Below are 16,879 nucleotides of genomic sequence, written 5' to 3'. Positions count from 1 at the left end.
GGATGATAAGCATTATAATTAAACTCTAAATAAAAATGTTTGTGAACAAACATTTTTTGAATGGTTTAAACTATGTTACTACAACTGACATTCATAGCCAACTTAGAATTTGGATTACCATTGTGAATTCAATTGTTTGAAATTGGTTATGTTTTCTTAAAATATATTTTCAATCTACAATCTTTTATTAGTGCAAGGCTGAACAAAATTAGAAATAAATAACTCTATGTTTATTGTTGAAAATGGAGATAGCTTTCTTTAAAACAATACTTTGTAGTAATTGTAAACTTATTAGTCTATGTCAAACAAATTTGGGCAGGTCCATTATGGTTGACTGTATACTTATTAAAAGTTATTAAAATGTGTACTACCATTTTATTGCTATTGCTATTCATTTTGTAACTCATTATAATGTTTGTTTAATATTGAGGTAATTAAATAATTTTAAAATTTACAATTAAGGCACCTTTGGTTTATAAAATGTCTGAACGCTATTTGTCATTTAAATTTCCACTAATCTTTGACTTGAAGTCTATGTTCCTAACAATTGTTTACCAACCAACAAGTGATATAATAAGAGGCATTTTATAGTAATTCATTTGGGGAGGGGTCTTGTTTATTGTTGTGCGTTTTTTTTATGGGCTTCAGAATTGAGTTGCACAGCATTATGGAGGGATGATGAAAGTGTCCAAGATAGGTCACAAGTAGTTTAAACCTTTCGTTGCCAGTACAGAGTAAATGGACAATTCCTCAGTGTAGGTAAAAAATATCAATTTGTATTTTAATAGTATTTAAACATTATGGCACTTTTAAGGTACAGTGTGATTGAATGACTGAGATTATCTACAAGTATAGATCATGTCAACTAGGATGGCGTGTACGGAGGGGTTAGGGTGGGAGCCTTCTCTGAGGAGACACTAGACGCTACTGGTATTAAATTGATCTTATGGCAATTAATTATTGAGACGATTTTACAAAATACCAAAAGCAACGTTGGTGGGGGAAGGGTTCTTATGTGCATCCTACTCACCATCCTAAATGACAAAATCTATAACTGAGTCGCTTGCTATAGAAACGTGTGTTGTATTCTCCTTTCCCATTAGGGATGAGATAAACTCTTCTCTAACAATTCTCTAACAAAAGAATCATTAAAATTCATACAGTTAAGAACAAAATACCATGATCTAGGATATCTCTTTGAATAAATTACAAATTTTTAGTATTAACTCTTAAGTGAATCACCAAGTAAGATGAAGTTAATCTTTAAAAGTACACCAACAAATCGTGATTTTCTATAGCTAACTTATGAATAATGCGTCCTATCATCCTTGAGCCTTCTTTATATACAACTGTGTAGTTTCAAAACTATATTTTAAAACAGTTTTGATAAAGTTATAAAAATAATATTTTTATGATATGACACTTCATACTGTTAATTTTACTTATTAACAAGCTCAGCAGTGGCATGAGTTATACACACTGCCTTTGATAGATATAACACTTATAAGTATAAGGCAAAGTACAGCAACACTAAGTGGCCTATGAGCAAATATTTTTGACAATTTAAGACAAATGCTTTTATAACAGTTTAAAAAGTAAATTAAAAAAAAACTTTAGAAATCAGATTTTCAAATTTCCACCCTAAGACTTTGCAACAGTAAGCGATGTCACACATTATCATAGTTTAATTTAGATGTGCAGTGTTTCACTCAAAAGTAAGACAGAAGAAGTTCTGTCTTTCGATGATAATAACCACAATTAATTAAAAATGTATTTTTAGTACAGCACCAACTGTAAAAGGGGATAGAGAAGAAAACACGAATAACATGTAGGACAATGAAAATCTACACATCGGACAGCTTATAACACTTAACATCACTTCAAAACATTAATAATAGCATTGATTATACACGTACTAGAGTTGACACTCAATGGAGGCTACCATTATCTGAACAGCGCTGTTGCAGAGTAGTGTCAGTGAACCGAACTACACCACCTCGGGCATGTCGGTAATGCAGTTTAGTTGTTTATTAATATTGCGTTTGTTGTAGGTTGTAAAATATCGTTTTTCTTGATGAAATTGTTTGTTTGGTTTAAGTTCCATTGTTTTATAATCCATTTTTAATATTCAATGAGAAGGTGCTCAGAGGCGCACTGCACTACCGACCCGAGCATCTGAGGCCAAAACTATGTCACCAAAATTGGTAACAGAGATTAGCATTACCTGTCCTCTCTTATACGTGTATACTCAATGATAATAGTAAACATTTCAGGAATTTAAACATACTATGGACATTTTTGCAATTCTAGCTTGGGTTTCTGATTGAAACCAAAGAATACAAACCCTTTAGGAAGCGAAATGCTGATGGAGAATAGTCAGAGGAAATTTTACTGTGGAAATGAGATTCACACGGCCGCGCTACTCTATCCCTCCAAGCCGATTCGTTGTCTCACTCAGTCAGCTGATTTGGCCGCGCGCTCACTCAGGATAGACTACTTAGCAGCCGCCACGGGATTTATCCGAAATTCAAATATTCCCAGACTAAATTTTTAATAAAGGCATTGCGCTTCTTATAGGTTTTGTAATCATTGTGGAAACTAAGTTATTTTCAATAACCAGACATGAGTATTTTAATACTGTTCATACAAATTTGTTGAAATTATCTAATTCTTTAATTACTTAAAGTAACTTGATTAACTCAGTTATAAAATAATCATGGACAGCTTATAATGTGCTGTTACTTTCCATAAAAAATATCACAAATCAAACGTTTTAATCACATTATCAACACTGTGTCTTTAACATTCTATGATAAAGGTACACCAGTAAAATCTCTACAGTAGTTTGTCTTCTAAAAATATAAACCTTGAAGATATTCCTTTTAAGAAAAATAATTTTAGTTATTTTATAATCTATGCAACTATTTAGAAACTCATATGTCTTTGCATTGTAAAATTAAGCTCTATAATTATATCTGGTTTACATGCATACTAACCTAGCAGATATGTTTGCTTATTACTGAAGATAAAAAAATCATATTTACACTAATTTTAAAATACACTGCCATCAAGGAGTTTCAATAAAACTTTTCTTCTTAGATCAATGATTGGCTTAAAAACTACTGAACCCTGCAGTTATAAAGTAAACATTTATTTCGTAACAATAAATTAAAAAATATATTTTGATTTCGCTTTTACAAATACAGATTTAAGTACAAAAAAAGTTGGACGTCACTACCAATTTAAGAAAACTTAGTTAACTGATTAAATGCAATAATCATAAAAAAGGGTATTTGTAGTTGAAATATTATTGATGTTTTGTGCTTTTCTATTGGAAAGACTAGATTACTTTAAGCACCGGTGTCAAATTAAATTATTGCTGTTTGTTGGAATATAGTAAGTAAAATCAGATAACTTTTAAGAGGCTTAATTAGCTGTAGTCAAACAATTGAAAGTATCAAAACTACTAACTCTCTTCCTGAACATTTTTGGAAAACTTTATAGTTATATTTTAAGCATAATTATTTTATGCCTCAGATTCTAGTTTAAAATTACTACCCACCTGATAATTTGTAAAAAAGTCATTAAAATTAAAGAGAGTATTTAAAGATAGGTCTACTAAATATTACAGTTAGAAGTTAAATTTACCTTTTCCTGTGTCATTTGTTGTATAAAGGATTGAGTCCAGATTTTGAATAAATTTATTTTATGTCTTAAATTGGATAATTGTTGAAACTGTATTTTAAAGGTCCAAGATAAAAAGGTTCAACGTTTCATTTCCATTTTTTAATACTTTATTTGATTGTCGATTTGAACTGGAAACTGCAGCACAATGAATAGACAATATGCAACAGACAATATATAATTGCCGATGCTCATTTTTCTTCTACAACAAAGTAATGTGCAATGTTTTCATGACTGAAATCACATACTAAAATATACCTAACAATAAAAAATGTCATGAAAATACAAATCACATTAAACGCTACTTAAATTAAACTAAGTTTATTTACAATATTGATCTTAATAATTTGAATAACCTATAGACAACTAACTATAAATGACATGATAAACTTAGGAATATTAACAAATGGATGGAAGCCTTGAATATGCTGATTAAAAAAATGATAAAATGTGGGTTAAAATGTAACAATTAAAATAAGCTATAACAATATATATATAATCTGATGATCCCTGATCTTTCATGGGAGTCCATGAAACACACACGCTATTAGTGCCATGGAATTATTAAATGTTTCCTTATGTACACAATCTGATAATGATTAAACTACTATGGATTGCAAACACTAACAAATATTATTTACAGATAACAGTAAATTGATTTAAAATTCCAGTTAAAATTACTGTTATCATTTAGTTAAAATACATCATTTGACAACTAAACACAAAACATATGAACATGCAAAACATTTATCTCGTGTATAAATAAAATCTCTGTAATAATCTCTTTAAAAAAATAAGGAAATCAATCTGAATTAAAATTAATCTGATCACATTTTATTTTCAGCTTGGCTATGGAAGGAAGAAATTGCGAAGGTACAAGGAAAATTTTCACACAATAGATATGCTAAAGTGTCGTCAAAGAGTAAAACTACTCTATCGACATGACATAATAGCTTTTTGAAAGCGTAAAAAAAAAAACAAATGAGCAGGCTATCGTGTACTGTGTTTAAGTACTAAACACACTTTAGTATCACAGCTCTGAATGACCATATTTTGGCTGTGAAAGCTGCCTACTATAATGTACACTACAGGAGTATATACAATTTACAGGCCTCCATCTAATTGTCTGTGAGGTATGTAGTCGGAGTGGCCGAGTCGACAGTACTGGGGAGTTTCCGTGGTCTCCCCCGCCATTACATACCCCTTGCTGGGGATGGGTTCTGCCTTGAGTGGAGGGTGGGGCACGTAGGTGTGGGCAGGGGTGACTGTTGGGGGCAGAGATACATAGCCAGTGGCTGTAGGGGTGGGACGCCATGCTGTACCTAGCATAGAGTATCCCGATACACCTCCCTCAACCTGTGTACAACAAACACACTACATATAGATACACAATACAAGACTTCATCATAGAGTAGAATAAAGAGAAATATCAGTCAGTGCTGCCAACTGTGACCACCACATTAAAAAATCTAGACATATATTATGTACACCTCGAAGAAATACCTTGTTTTTTGTATATATACAGTAAAACTACAGTAAACTATTTACAGGCAAACAGTAAAACTCACTACCTCAACAATCAACAGCTGACAGGGGTATGTCTAGCTGGCTTTGTTTTACTAGTGCATTCGACTTTTCATTGACAACTGAACATTTCAGGACAAAATTGTTTTATGTCGTTTTCATAGAAAATAACTACTTACTACTGAGAAATATGAAAATGCCTGTGTAATAATATTCTACAAGAAGGCTTATGGTTAACAGAAGGGATGGGTTGATTCCAAAATTTGATTCTAAATTTCACCACTCAAAGTCGATTCCGATAATGATTTCCGACTTGTCTGCGAAGTAGGGGATGCAATCAGAAAACTATGGCTAATGCCATTGTCGCATAAGACAATAATAACGTTTCCGTGACCGCGGAAGATAATGATGGTAGCTTAATGGACGTGAAGGGGATGATCATAATTTTGCCGCAATCATGGGAGACAACGATAATGTACACACGACCCCAGAAGACAATGATGATGTTTCGTTACCGTGGGGGTTATTCTGGGTTTTGCCGTGACTGCGGAAGATTATATCTACACGACATTTGGTAATGATCAGAATTTTGCCGCAATCAGGAGAGACGACAATGATGAAAACATGAACCAGGGAAAAGATAATCAGGTATAGATAGATGGTCACAGGAGATAATCATAATTTAGTTGTGATTGCCAATGACGATGATAATGTCTTCTATATGACCATTACCGCGCGAGGTGTTCTGGATTTGGCCGTGACTATGGGAGACAATAACGATATCTACACAACTGCAGGAGACGATAATGATGTCTACTTGACCGTGGTGGATGATTGGAATTTTTCTGCGATCATGGAAGACGATGATAATGTCCACCGAACCATGGGGGATATTTGTGATTTTTCTGCGATCGCGGAAAACTATGATGATGTCTTCTGGACCGTGGGAGACAATAATGATCTCCACATGACCATAGTAGATATTTAATATTTTACCATGATCGCAGAAGACATTTTGTAAAACTTTTCCCAGACTGCTGAGCGATATTTAGGATTTTGACTGAATCTTTGCTTGAAATTTGGAGGATGCCTGAAATTTTTTATTGAAAAATAAATTCAACATAATATGTATTTATTTGTTTACAATTGTATTAATCTTGTTTTGCTTAACCTTTGTCTTATTATAAAAAAATTTAAGTTTGTGAATTTTTTTTGTTATGTAAGAAATGTATTTAATAACTATTACATGCAGCTGTTGACACTATTCAATGTATTTCTATATACAAGAGATGAATAAAGCAGTTTTGAATTGAATTGAACTGCCATGACCACGGAAAGACAGTAATAATGTTTCTATGATCGAGGAACATATTCAGGATTTATAAGTCATCACAGAAGATGACGATGATGTCACCACTACCTAGAGAGATGATTGAAAATCTTAGGCTAGCACAACTCTTGTTAGAATAAAATTTTAATTTTTTTGTAAAAGGCTTTTTTCATTTACCTTCAATATGATATTTATTTCATGGGTTTATAAAGATTTAAATTTAAATTGACTTGTTAGCATTTTTTATTGCTGGATTCCTTTTTCTTTACTTTAACAGACACCTCATTGCCACAAAATACTTTGTGGAAGTACATAAAGACAGGGGTGGTGTAGTACAATCAATCCAGACAATTTGTTAAAACTAAAAAAAATATTGTATTGATATCGAGAATCAATAAATATTGATATCGATACATCACTAGTAAAATGTTTTAGCATTATAGGCCTATACTATTTTTAATAAATGGAATTGGAATCGAGAATCGGTTTCAAAGAAACAGAATCAAAAATTTCTGCAATCGACTAGTTAACAGTTTGCATTAGAGACAACTCTACTGAAATTAATAAAACAGAGTTAGCCTAATACCTTTTCATTAGGCCTATTTCAGTTAGTTTGATCTTCACAAAAAACTAGAAAACTTTAGTATACTATGAAGAAGATACAAGACAAGGTCTTCTATTTCTTTTGACTAGATTTGTTATTCTTTATGGGAAATATGGATGAAAAAAGAATGTCAAGAGTTAAAAGGACAGAGTTAAGATAAAAATGGATGCTGAGTAGAAAAATACCAAAGGTTACTGCTCAGCAGTTATGTTCATCATAATTATATAAATTATTACAGACGGAAACAATTATCTATGCTGTCTTAAATAAAACACAAGGTTAGTGTCATGTGGTACAGTTCATTATAACTACTTAAGTAGCTACATAGGGAAGAAAAGAATACATTTAATGTAGAAGAACGCTCATGGTTACTGTTACTAGGAATAGTCTAAATAGCTACAAAAGGAAGAAAAGAATCTATGTAGCGTAAAAGAATACCCCTGCTTACTGCCATGAGTTACAGTTCCTGTTGAGGAAAAACATGTATACTTGTTTTACAACTTAAATAATTTTGAGATAGATAATCTGAGTGTGTTAAAGTTAAAACAAAAAATTAAATTGAAGTATTTTAAATAGGATGCATTTTGTTGACAAATATAAATTGATTTAAAAATATCTCAGCATGGGTTAAATATAAATATTTTGTAGTTATTTGTTTTGTAATGACTGTCATTTTTTAACAGTAATAATAACCTTCTAAATGGCTACATAAGGAAGAAAATAATCTACAGTCTCTAGAAGAAACCTCAAGGTTTTACTGCTCCGTTGATATATTTGCACACATAATTATTTAAAACATTTATTAAACCACAGAAAAAGAAAACAATCAGTAAGCCATACCTCAGTAAGATTTGGAGAAGACTTGACCAGGCAAGAGGTGCTTCCCCCTAACATGACGTACGGCTCTCCCCTCTCCCATCGACCGGAGGATGACTCACTGCTGGTAGACGATGAAGCCTTGTTGCGCTGTCGCAAGGAAGTGGGAGGGGAGCCGTCATGGAAAACTCCATCCAGTGATGTTGCTCTCTGTTAACACAAGTTAGAAGTCTCTCAGAAAACCAATAAATTGTGGTTAGTTGGCCATCGTTCACAATAACAACATCAACATTTACCCTTTATGGACATATAAACAATTTTTATACCTCGGTTCTCGGTACAAAATCGGTACGGTACACGGTGTCACGTTCACACAGACTGGTTAACATTTCAACAAGCACTAGGGTTGGTCGCCCTAGGAATATAAGATTGAAAAGGAAACTTTTGAGTATGCAAAGAAGAGTTTTGTTGAAAGTAGGAAAATCATACAACCCAGTATCGCATGATATGATTAGGGTTTTGACCGGAGCCATACCACTCAACCTGCTCATTGAAGAAAGGACTAGGATTTTGGAAGACAAGGCCGCGGATAGAACTACGTTGGAAAATGGAAAGCAAGAGTGCAAGAAGAGAGGAGACATTAGACGAGTGGCAAATGTGCTGGGAGCAGATGAGAAAGAAAGGGAAGCGTTCAGGTATATGCCAAACATCAGAAGGAGAATGGAACAAGATTGGGAGATAGGCCATTACTGAACACAGTTTGTCACAGGACATGGAAAATTTCAAGGCAAATTTGTGGAGATTCAACTTGGTGGAAGAGGAAGTATGCAGCTGCGCAAAAAAAGACCACGAGTCACATATTGATGAATGTCCATTTCAGGAGGCAAATAGGAGAGAATAGGAAGAAGTCTTGGATAGGAAAGGTCTAGAGATGAGAAAATAAAACTTGATGAGAGACAAGGAAACAAGATGTTTAGGAAAGTAGCCAGGGAAATATGAAGAAGGGTAGGTACATACAGGCTTTTGAAATGAAAAAAGAAACAAACAAAAACAAAGAAAGAAAAGGAATGAAAACTTCCCCATGAAGGGGAGAGGAAAGGTTAAAGCGAATCCAAACAATCCCTATCGCTCAGGGCGGTAGGGGGTAGGGGAGTCGTGCTGTTTGTTAGGATTTTGGACACTTAGTGTGTCTGGTCAAGGAGTCAAAGTTGCCAAAGCCTAAGAAGAAAGATTTTTCACGGGGAAAAGGCCTGGCAAATAAATCAACTTAATAAATTAATCAACTCTTTTCAAAGGAATCTGATTATGGACTGAGACTCAAGGGCCAACATTTTTGACCTGACCCGATGTCGATAAGTTTGGCCTGCAGACCCCTTCTTTTTTTATTTAGTTTTTGAGTAAACTTACATTTTAGAGATGCAATCTTGACAGTAGAGGGATTGATTTTTGTTGTCTTACCTGACTGTGCAGCTGGTCAGCCTCAGTGCCGGAGTCTGAGCTGATGTGAGTGCCATGTGTGAGTGACGAGGCAACACTCTCATGACCTGAGCTACACCCAGAACTGTCTCCGTCTCCCTCCCCTAGACTGTTCAGGTCCTCCCCTCGCCTCTCACCCAAGCTCACCACTCCACCCTTCTTCTGCAGCAACAGCTGCAAAGACAACATTTTATTGCCAAACCAAATCTTTAGGAATTAGGAAATTTTAAAATTACTATCATTATCATTACCAATTGAAATGAGGACGCAGCCTAAGAGGATGGAGGATAGCTTAGAAAAGGATCGAGTCGGATAGCTAACCTGAAAAGTTGGTTTTAGACTCGTTTACTAATACGAGTTCAAATCTGTGACACCCAAAACTGTATTGCTGCCCATTGACTTGAGTCCTAATAGATAAACACGTATACAACACACAAGTCATTTACTAGTTCCTTACACAATTCACAGATTTTTTCTCGGTGATAAAAATTGAGGAACGATTTCCAGTTTTCCTGGTTTTCAGGTCGGCTAAACACACTGCAACTGTGGCCATCACATGAACAATAAAGACTACACTGTCTTTTAATTTTAAGTTTTTGAACATTTCACACCATTTGAAAAAAAAAACAATAAAAAATAACAAAAGCGTAGAGGTAACTATAAAACAATTTAATATATTCACACAACCCTAACTTTTAACTTATTGCCATGTGAACAAACAGAAATATGGAATCAGTTCAAAATTGTGTTACCTCCTGGTCCGGGGTAGCAATACCGAGGTCTTGTTTCTCCTCTAAGGGTGGTTTCTGTCCCCAGCCATACAGGCTCAGATGAGTGTGATAGTCTGGGTCACTTGATTTCTCCTGAAAATTTTGTTCAAAGTTTACACACATGTAAAAATATATACTAATTAAAATTAATTTAAATTTTTTTCAAACCAGACATACGCAAAACTATTGAATATCTAAAGAATGTTGCCAAAAATTAAAAATGTAATTTGAACTTTGTTGTTAAAATTTTAGTGTAACATGTATGATTGTATTTTGATAAAATGCTGATCAAATAATGTTTTATCTGAGATTTCTCTCAAAAAGATTTGATAGAAAAAGCTGAAAAATTGATCTCAAGTGTTGATTCAAATGTGCCCCCCTTCTTGATTAGAACCTTAGGTTGATTCTTAGTTGGTTAGCAAATCTGTTTAAATGCAGATTTTTCACAAAATCAGCACTTTTTCTAATTTAAATAAAAAAAAAAACAACACCTAAGTCTAGCCTGAAGTAATGTGAGAAAGAATCTTGGGCCTAGTGTCCTAGGACAAACAAAATTTTGAGATGGACAAAATTAAAATGACCATTATTTTGAAATTTTTAATTGGACCAAGTTCATTTTATTTCTTAAAATTGGTCTTTCCTATCTTAACATACATATTAAGTTTCATAAACCGAACAATCCGAAGATAAGTATATTATTTATTAGGGGTGTGCGAAGCAGCAAAAAATTTTCGATTCGAAGCAACGATTCGATTCAAAAGATTTTCGATTCGATTCGATGCAACTCGATTCGAAGCAATATGGTATTTTTCTATTCATAATTGTCAATTGAGTGGATTAACAATAATTAAAATTTATCACATTTGTGTAATACAAATTTTTGTTGATGTGGTATTAGGCCTATTCATACTTACATATGAATTTTAGGTGAAAAAATATTTATTTTCAATCATATGTATTAGAATAACTGCTGGAAATACCAGTGAGCTGCTTTACTTGCCTATTTCATAATTTTTACTTGGAATTGGCTCAACTGCAAGAAAGAAGAAAATATTTTTTTTATCAAGACACTCATTCTCATTTTAATAACTGTTTAAATAACTAAATAGGTACCGGTAGCTAAATTACAACAAATTTGAATGGAACTTAATATAAAAAGACCATTAAGAAATAAATTTACATATCACAAGTTTAGGGCCTGTGGACCGGCTTCAGGACTGCAAGCAAGAAGAAAATAAAAATAATATGTTTCCACCATGCAACATGTATCATTCATTCCCTGCCTCCTAACCTCCTTAGTATAATAACCTCACACTTACATTATTTGTTACATCATCATAAATAAAGAATTATTATTGGCATCAGTAGGCCTACAGCTTTACATAGGCATTATTTTTATAGGGCCTAAAATAGTAATAGGCTAGAAGCAACATGTCAAGTGGAGAACTCATTGAAGAAAAGATATTGTGTAAACTAATTTCCTATAAAACTCAAAAACAGTAAATAACATACAAACATTGTTTATGGTATAATTAATAAGGACTAAAAAATGCATATAATGTCATACAGTAGTATAGACCTACCGGTACTGCAAGAGATTAAAATCCTAAAACAACTGATTTTGATAGCTAATGAATGAAAAGAATTAAAAATCCATAAAATGAAGCCAAACAATATCACAACTAATTAGGTACCCGAAAAGTAACTCTTAAATAATATATAGAAGATTAAAATAATATTAAATCAAGAGACAAGAAAGTTAAATGCTATCTTCTAGTGCCCTTGGCAACACAGGTCGATGTTTTTAAACTACCCTCAATGTTTTTGGAACAGCAGGGCCTTTTTCTCTTAAGGAAGGGTAGTAGTATGTCAACAAAAACAATGAATCAGTCTCACCAGCCAGGCCCGGGCAACGATGTGTGAATTCAAGGTCATAGACCCTCCCCCTCCCCTCTTACACCACCCGGTTGCTACCCAGTTGCTTCAATTGCTGACAAAATGCAAGTGATGAAACAAGGAAGTAGAGACAAAGAAATATATTTCTTTATTCAAAAACACAAAACTGTTAGAGATTATTTTCAAAGAAATTAATTCAATGTAATTTGTGAGTTGTAAATATTGTATTGGATCTTAGAAATATATTTTTTTAACACTATTTAACCAAGATACAGATCTGTTCACTATATCAGATATTTCTTTTGTTTATAATTTATTATGTAAAATACTAAAATATATTTTTAATTAGGTATTGAATGAACAATAAATGATTATACTAATATGTCTGGATAAATAGTCTTTCTATTCTTTTGACTCTGTTTTCTTTGCACTGTTAGTGTTGCGTCACGGCTTTTGTCTTGTTACTCTTATCAGTAGACGACTAGACCTGGCTCTGGCTAGTGGCAGTGCGGCAATTGCTCTGTTGTGTCTTTATTCTTAAAGGTCGTGAGCCAACTTTATTTTTAATTCTCATTTGAACATTTTAATTCCTCTGTAATAGATATAATAATATAAGAGTGTTTCTTTGGAAATAAATTATTCTTTTTTTTCTTTTGCCCCAACAAAAATTGTCGGGGACCGACAGACACCTAACAAAAATACCAAATGTATCAGTCTATAACATTGATCTTACTAGTTAAGTATTAAGTAACAATTTTTCAGACTTATTTTTAAAATGATTTTGGAGTAACCTACCTTGTTTTGGCTAGGTTCACAGTAGTAAAATATTTCACACACTGCTTACATCAAGACAAAAAACAAAACCTCTAATCATTTGCAATGTCAAAACAAAAAAATATAAAACAATTAAAGCTATATTTAATGCAAAGAATGTATTAAATAAGAACGCCTTCGTAAAGGAAACGCAACAGCAACGCGCTCCTGTATTACGGGTATTGCATTGACTTTCTGCAGGCGTTTTTCGTATATGGATACTGACTCCCTCGTGAATCGAATCGTTTTTTGACCACCACTGAATCGAATCGCGATTCGATGCATCGAATCGAATCGAATCGAAATTTCGATGCATTTTCGATGCATCGCACACCCCTATTATTTATGTAAAAAATACACAATGGTAGATATCTGATTAACAAAACAGTTTTGACAAAAATATTACAATAAAACTACAGATTTTCTCTTTATTTTGACCCATAAAACCATTTTGCGATGTCTGACTTTGGGACACTGGTCAGGTCAGTTTTACTGAAATAAGTCTCCTTAAAACTTAAGGCCTTAGTCACAGTTTATCAAAATAGCCGAAGTAATAAGCTTAGTTCTGTAAAACGGGGTTGAAAAATAAATTTGTCATTGGCAGCAGCAGTCTAAGCATTACACTACACAGCACTATTCTACAGTATATAGCAAGGACTACTATATAAATGAGTGTAAATGTAAATAGCTTACAATGGCTGGTGCAAGTCCAGGAGGGAGTTTCACTTCGACCTCTTTCATTTGTTCATAGCACCTCCATAATCTGAAACATTGCCACAATGCAGTAACTTTCTATGTTTAATATGTTAAATCCACCACGAAATGGTATTTTCATAATGAATATACTTAACAGCCATGGTGTTTTAAGTTGTATAAACTGTTTTACACATATTTCAGAATACTTTTAAACATTTATACATTGTAATGATCCTTCTGTTTCCATGAAAATATACCAATAAAACTACTGTACAGTATTCTCATAATCATAAAACTTAAGAATATTGGGAGCAGAACCTGTTTCTCTTAACCTCTGCTCTTTGAACTGTCAAATTAAAATATTTAAAGCTGACTTCAATTATTATTTGTTTATTTACAATCTTCCAATAGCTCCATAAGCTTAACATACAAACTTTACACCACAGTGGGGCTAAGCCCTAAGGTTAAATTTAAAACTGATATGCCTATATGTAGGGGTCTGCGGTACAGAAAATTTAAGGTCGGTACGGTACAATATTTTGTACCTCGGTTCTCGGTACAAAATCGGTACGGTACGCGGCTGCCAGTATTTTTGCGGTTTTCTTCTCAGAACTGTATCTAAACCATTATTTTGAACTTTAATACAGTATAGACATTACTATGAAAATGGATAGTATCCTACATTCATGGTTTTCTAACAACAATTACTGTACCACATATTATTAAAACAAAACCTTTTACTACTATGAGGATTGTGTCAAGAAAAATCACAGTTGAGATAAAGGCTTTACCTATTTTACTCTGAGATACTTTGAATAACCATGATAAAGCAGTTTAAAAATAGGATAAGAGTTTTTATGAATAAACATGTTTGAAACATTTATTGACAAGATAATTTCACAAAACTGGTAAATTATTTCCAACCAACACAATGTCTAGTTGTTTTTAATTTTAAAAACATATAAAAGCATTCAGTAGAAGACAGTGTAGTTTTGACAGCTGTTCACAGCAGATGACAATGAAAAACTGGAGGTTATGATGAAGTAATGGCAAAGACCATTTTTTTTTATCAGCTTCAAAACTAGTTAAGTTATAAGATGGATACAATTCTTGCAAAGTTTTTTTCTGAAACTAAAATTTGGATTATCACAGAGTAAGATTTGATGTTGGGCAATTAGACTTTATAACTGTGTAAAAGGTGTGTATCCCTGAATTTATAAATTGCATTCTACACTTATTCACTGCCAAACATAATTCAGTAGAACCTTGATGAACCGAGAATTACACTAGCCTACATAACTTCATTACCCCAAGTAAAATACCAAGATAATTTTTATAATTGTATTTGAATCGTATAATCTTAGTTTGTTAAAAATGGATTGAATGTTCAACAATAATTGCAGTCCATTATTGTTAAGCAGTATGGTCCCAAATTATTGTTTTTTATTTTGAAACATCACAGTTCATTTTACAAAATTATAGTTGAAGCAGACCCTCATTAGTGCCGCTCGGCTGCACTCAGTGGGGAACCCAATACCACAAATCAATCTTTTAAATGAATACAAATATTTGGTAATAATTGTTTTATTAATATTCACCTTGAAATTTCAATAAATTTGGTGTAAAATTTGACAAAAATCTGCCATTTGGACCGATTATTAATACAATACCAAATACCAATAAAGTAGTACATTCATTGGTAATTAAATAATAGGTAAAAATTTACCGATTGTCAAGTTTTACCCCCTGCTGTGAGCTATGTCACAAAAGCTGATAACGACATGGGTGATTAGTAACCATGGCAACTTGTTGAATGCGTGATGAAGGGAAACCCAAGAAATAGAAGAACAAAGAGAAAGAATAAAAGACGTTGTTATCTTTATACCCTTTTTACAATTTCCGTTATTGTTATCTTTATGTAAGATTTTATGATTTTGTTTTATAGGTTTATAAAATAATTCTTTTTAACTACGGGAATATCAATTTATAATTTATCAACGTGCTTCTCTTCCGAAACAGCAATACCGGATGCATAATAAAGGTCAATGGCCTAAAATATCACGATTGTGCAATATTGTATTTTGATGTTGAAATTAAAATCACGACAAAAGTTTGTATATATCCATGGTCGTCAATAGAAAGATAAAATATCCATAACAAATATTTTAATTTATAAAATAAGATTGTAGATTAGTTACAAGTTTAATATGTAGCCATAAACAGTTTTATGGCAGTAGGCAATGGCCAGCGGCAAATTCAATATTCACGAAAATACTGATTAAGTTAGAGATAACATTTAACAGTCATCATAAAACTATTATTTTTATGATAAAACAGAATTGGGGAAAGTCGTAAAGAAATAAAAGTGATAAAACTCAACAGTTCTTGGAAGTACTTCAATACAACAATTATTGTCGTGATAAAATGTTAATGGATTTGGGACTGCTAATGGGTTTTTTTTTATCACGCTAGTAATAAATTATGAAGATCGTAAACAAACATCTGATAAGACTTTTATGTGCTCGGAACCAACTGCCACGATAGTAAACTGAAAGTAATTTATTATTATAATAGGCTGTACCGAACCGAATTTGTACCGTGTAAAATGCTGTACCGAACCGATGACGGTAATTAAGCTTGTACCGTACCGTACCGACTTTTTCGGTGCACCGCAGACCCCTACCTATATGTTAATCGAGACAAAGACGAATCCAACGAATCAAAAATCATTATAAGTGTTATAAGTGGTGTAACTAACACGACTTTGTTTTATATATATAGATAATGAATATAACGAGATAATGAAAGTAATATAAACTCACCGCTTTCCAAGAAAAGCAACTGCCAAGATGACAAAAACCAAAACCAGGCAAACAACCACCCATACAATGATCCAGAAGTCCTCTTTGGCCCCTGGAACATAGCAAATACAACCACAGTGTAATGACCACTGACTACAGCAGTGTGCAAAATAACACTGTAAAAGCTGTTAAACACAGTGCAAAGTAGTGACTCTAGGTTGTTATGCGAATTGAGATAAATAGATATACATTATAAAAAATCACAGTGTAAAGTCTACTGACTACAACAGTGAAATTAAACACTGTAATAGCACTAAAACCGAATGTTTGTAAAGGTAAAAGGTTCCTAAATTCTTTTACAACACACCTTCTATTGAAAAGTGTGACAACCCCCCCCCCCCTCCCGTAAAATGTATATTTTACTGAAAGAGAGGAAAAGGAATTGGGATGAGATACTAGAAAAAAACAC

At 33.0% G+C, this 16,879-nt stretch overlaps 1 protein-coding gene across 2 annotated transcripts in view; it reads right to left on the bottom strand.

The window, feature by feature from the left end:
* Positions 1-3,771: 3,771 nt before the first annotated feature.
* LOC128984481 (cytokine receptor-like) overlaps positions 3,772-16,879 on the bottom strand; it is a 54,253-nt gene continuing 41,145 nt past the window's right edge. For both annotated transcript variants that reach the window (XM_054403810.1, XM_054403816.1), the window contains 6 exons: positions 16,432-16,522; positions 13,607-13,676; positions 10,187-10,297; positions 9,417-9,608; positions 7,983-8,168; positions 3,772-5,040 (listed from right to left, as the gene is read on the bottom strand). In XM_054403810.1, coding sequence (XP_054259785.1) covers positions 4,789-5,040; positions 7,983-8,168; positions 9,417-9,608; positions 10,187-10,297; positions 13,607-13,676; positions 16,432-16,522 — 902 coding nt within the window. In that variant the 3' untranslated portion in view covers positions 3,772-4,788. The remainder of the gene's footprint in view (positions 5,041-7,982; positions 8,169-9,416; positions 9,609-10,186; positions 10,298-13,606; positions 13,677-16,431; positions 16,523-16,879) is intronic.

This window comes from Macrosteles quadrilineatus, unplaced genomic scaffold, assembly GCF_028750875.1.
Source record: "Macrosteles quadrilineatus isolate MER2022 unplaced genomic scaffold, UCM_ALF_1.0 Scaffold_1__1_contigs__length_201487025, whole genome shotgun sequence".
NCBI classification, from domain to species: Eukaryota; Metazoa; Arthropoda; class Insecta; order Hemiptera; family Cicadellidae; genus Macrosteles; species Macrosteles quadrilineatus.
Note: the sequence above shows the minus strand (reverse complement) of the source record. Positions and strands in the feature narration are given on the sequence as shown.